We start from the raw sequence: 2605 nt of genomic DNA, 5'->3' as shown, positions 1-2605 counted from the left end.
TCTATATTTATTCTCAGCACTCAAGGGACATAATCAATATGGCTACAATATAGTAATGAATTCATTCCATAGGTTGAATCATATCTTTTCTCTACCGTACCCAGGTCCCCAAATTTCCCAAAAGACCATTTCAGCCTTACAAGGGAAAGTTCATGGGGTATTAAAAGTACCAGAAATGTCTGATTAAATCACAACTTCCTACCAATCGTGGTCGTTTAGGAAGGGTTGGTATGGGTTGACAATCTGTGACTTTAGGAATGGTAGAATAGTAGTCTGAGAAAAAGTCCCTTCATATCAAGGTTAAGAGCAAAATTTTGGGTCCTTATGAGCTAACCATTTTGATTCTTTCTTGCAGGTATTCATTAATTTTGCTACTGAGCAGCAGAAAACTGAACAGTCTACGCTAGAACCATTTGTTGATCGTTATCACCCTCTGCCTATCTGAAGAACAAATAAGTTCTTATGAAGAATAAAACCTTGTCTCTCCTTCAAAATGATACTCAAGAATAAAGAAAACAAGTGCACCTCGAAGGACCTAGGAGACACCTTTGCCCGCAACCTGATTATATTCTCTCCCTTGGTGTTTTACTTTTAAATTCTTTGGAAATTAGTAACTAGGAAATTGAAAGGCCATTTTTTCCCAGTAGATTTTGGGATGCTTCTTCACCAGATTTTTTCCTTGCCAAGCAAATATGGGCAGCAGCATGTTGTGACACACACATATATGAATTAACAAAGTCCCGTGGGGAACATTTTCTTGAGCTGGAAGAGTTGTCATATATTTTATTTTATTTTAAGGAAACCCACCCTCCTGACTGAAACTTGAATATTATTTCCTATCTTATTTGCATAAGGACCCCTGGTGGATAGTGGAGTACACACTGGTCTTCTAGCTACCAGGTCAGCAGTTCGAAACTGCCAGCCCTCCTCAGGAGACATGTGAGGCTTTCTGTTCCTATAAAAATTTATAGTCTTGGAAACTCATAGGGACGACTCTTCTCTGTCTTATGGGGTCGCTATGAGTAGGAATTGGCTCAATGGCAATGGGTTTGGTTTTTTACTTTTTTTGCTTTTTTTTGTTGTTTTTTTTTTTTATTTTTTATTTTTTTCCTTGGTTCCCCTTTCTTTTTTTTAAATTAAAAATTCAATGATTGAGATGAAAATATCTCTTACTACTTATCAATGGCAGTATATTTTGGTCATTAGGAATTAAGGAGCTTTTTATCCATCCTTGTAATCCACAGTCACTGCATTGATTCTGATTCATTTGACCCTATGGGAAGTTGCCAAACTTGTACATCTGTCCAGGAGCAGCCACCCTCATAGTTCTCCTGAAGAGTTGCTGGTGGGTTTGAACCACTGACCTCTCATTTGGCACCCAAACCTGATGGGAAAATGCCACCAGTGCCCTGTGCAGTCAACTCTCTAGTAAAATTAAATAAATTCAACAAGGTACTCTCAATCATTAGTAAGAGTTTACCAGAATATCTCAGAGTAAAGAGTCATAGAAGGAAATATGATGTTCATGAATTTTCTTTTTCTTGTTTGCATTAATAACTTCTCTTTTTTATTATTCTAGACCAGTTGTTCTAAGTCTGATGGTTTGCATAGAAAAGTACCAAAATAGCCTAGGAACCAGTAAAATGCAAATTCTCAGGTCTCACCTCTGGTTCTGAGGTCCAGAAATTCAGGGGGAGGTTGGGACATAGAATTCAGTACTCTGGGTTTAAACATGACCTCCAAGGGATTCTAATGCACATTAAAGTTTGAACATTCCTTAGTTAAGGAAATATTAAAATACATCTAAGATATAAAATCAAAATTAATCTAATATGTATTAAGAAAACTTTATGTTGAATGGTTTAAAAAATATGTCATTTCTAGAATTGTTGCCCAACAGGTACTTTCAGAACTGTTATGCTGAGATGAGCCCTATAAAAGATTAATATAATTCTGAATCTTTATAAAATGCATAAAATCAATATGTTTATTAGTGATAGGAGTTTGTAGTCATTTTGGACTTCAGAAATTTCTAAACTTTCCTGAAATTATACTGACTTCATTTGAAAACTTGACTTCATCCAATTATAATTATTTAGCATGTGATGAAAGTTTTAAGCACTTTCTTCTGACAGCTCTTTGCTAAAGTGAGATTCCATTTAAATGTATCTTTCCTGAAGACCAGGATATACCAATAATTTTAAAAAGTCTGTTATGGCTAAGCCAATCATGGATAGTTCTTGTACGAATGATTTTGATTCACATGTATCATCTGAATTTTACTTTCTCAACTAGCAATGAGAAGTAAAAAACTAAAAAGTAGGATTCTATTAGTTTCTCCAATTCTAAAACAATAGGACTGTCAAAGTAGCAGATAATCTTTGTGTGTGTGTCTAATTATTAAATAGTGACTTGTGAAACATGAAGATGCGTATATTAAAGTGAATGAATTTGAGAGTTTTAATTTAACCTGATTTTTAATGTATTTTTATTGTGTTTTTGCCAACCGATTTTCTTGCATCCTATTTATGTCTTTAGGGATCCAATTTAATCTAGGTAAGGAGGAAATGAAACATCTACAGATCTTTCAAAGTTTGAAAAGGTT

The 2605-nt window shown here is 34.6% G+C and overlaps 1 protein-coding gene across 1 annotated transcript in view; it reads left to right on the top strand.

Annotated features, from left to right (window-relative positions):
* Positions 1 to 940, top strand: part of ABCA13 (ATP binding cassette subfamily A member 13) — a 457705-nt gene extending 456765 nt beyond the window's left edge. Inside the window, exon 54 of the mRNA XM_045286290.1 lies at positions 356 to 940. Within this exon, the coding sequence (XP_045142225.1) occupies positions 356 to 445 (90 nt within the window). The 3' untranslated portion in view covers positions 446 to 940. The remainder of the gene's footprint in view (positions 1 to 355) is intronic.
* Positions 941 to 2605: the final 1665 nt, after the last annotated feature.

The sequence above is a fragment of the Echinops telfairi genome, unplaced genomic scaffold (assembly GCF_000313985.2).
Source record: "Echinops telfairi isolate 266 unplaced genomic scaffold, ASM31398v2 ScPeMD7_7;HRSCAF=31, whole genome shotgun sequence".
Taxonomy (NCBI): Eukaryota; Metazoa; Chordata; class Mammalia; order Afrosoricida; family Tenrecidae; genus Echinops; species Echinops telfairi.
The sequence above is the reverse complement of the archived record's forward strand: the minus strand, read 5'-3'. Positions and strand labels throughout refer to the sequence as shown.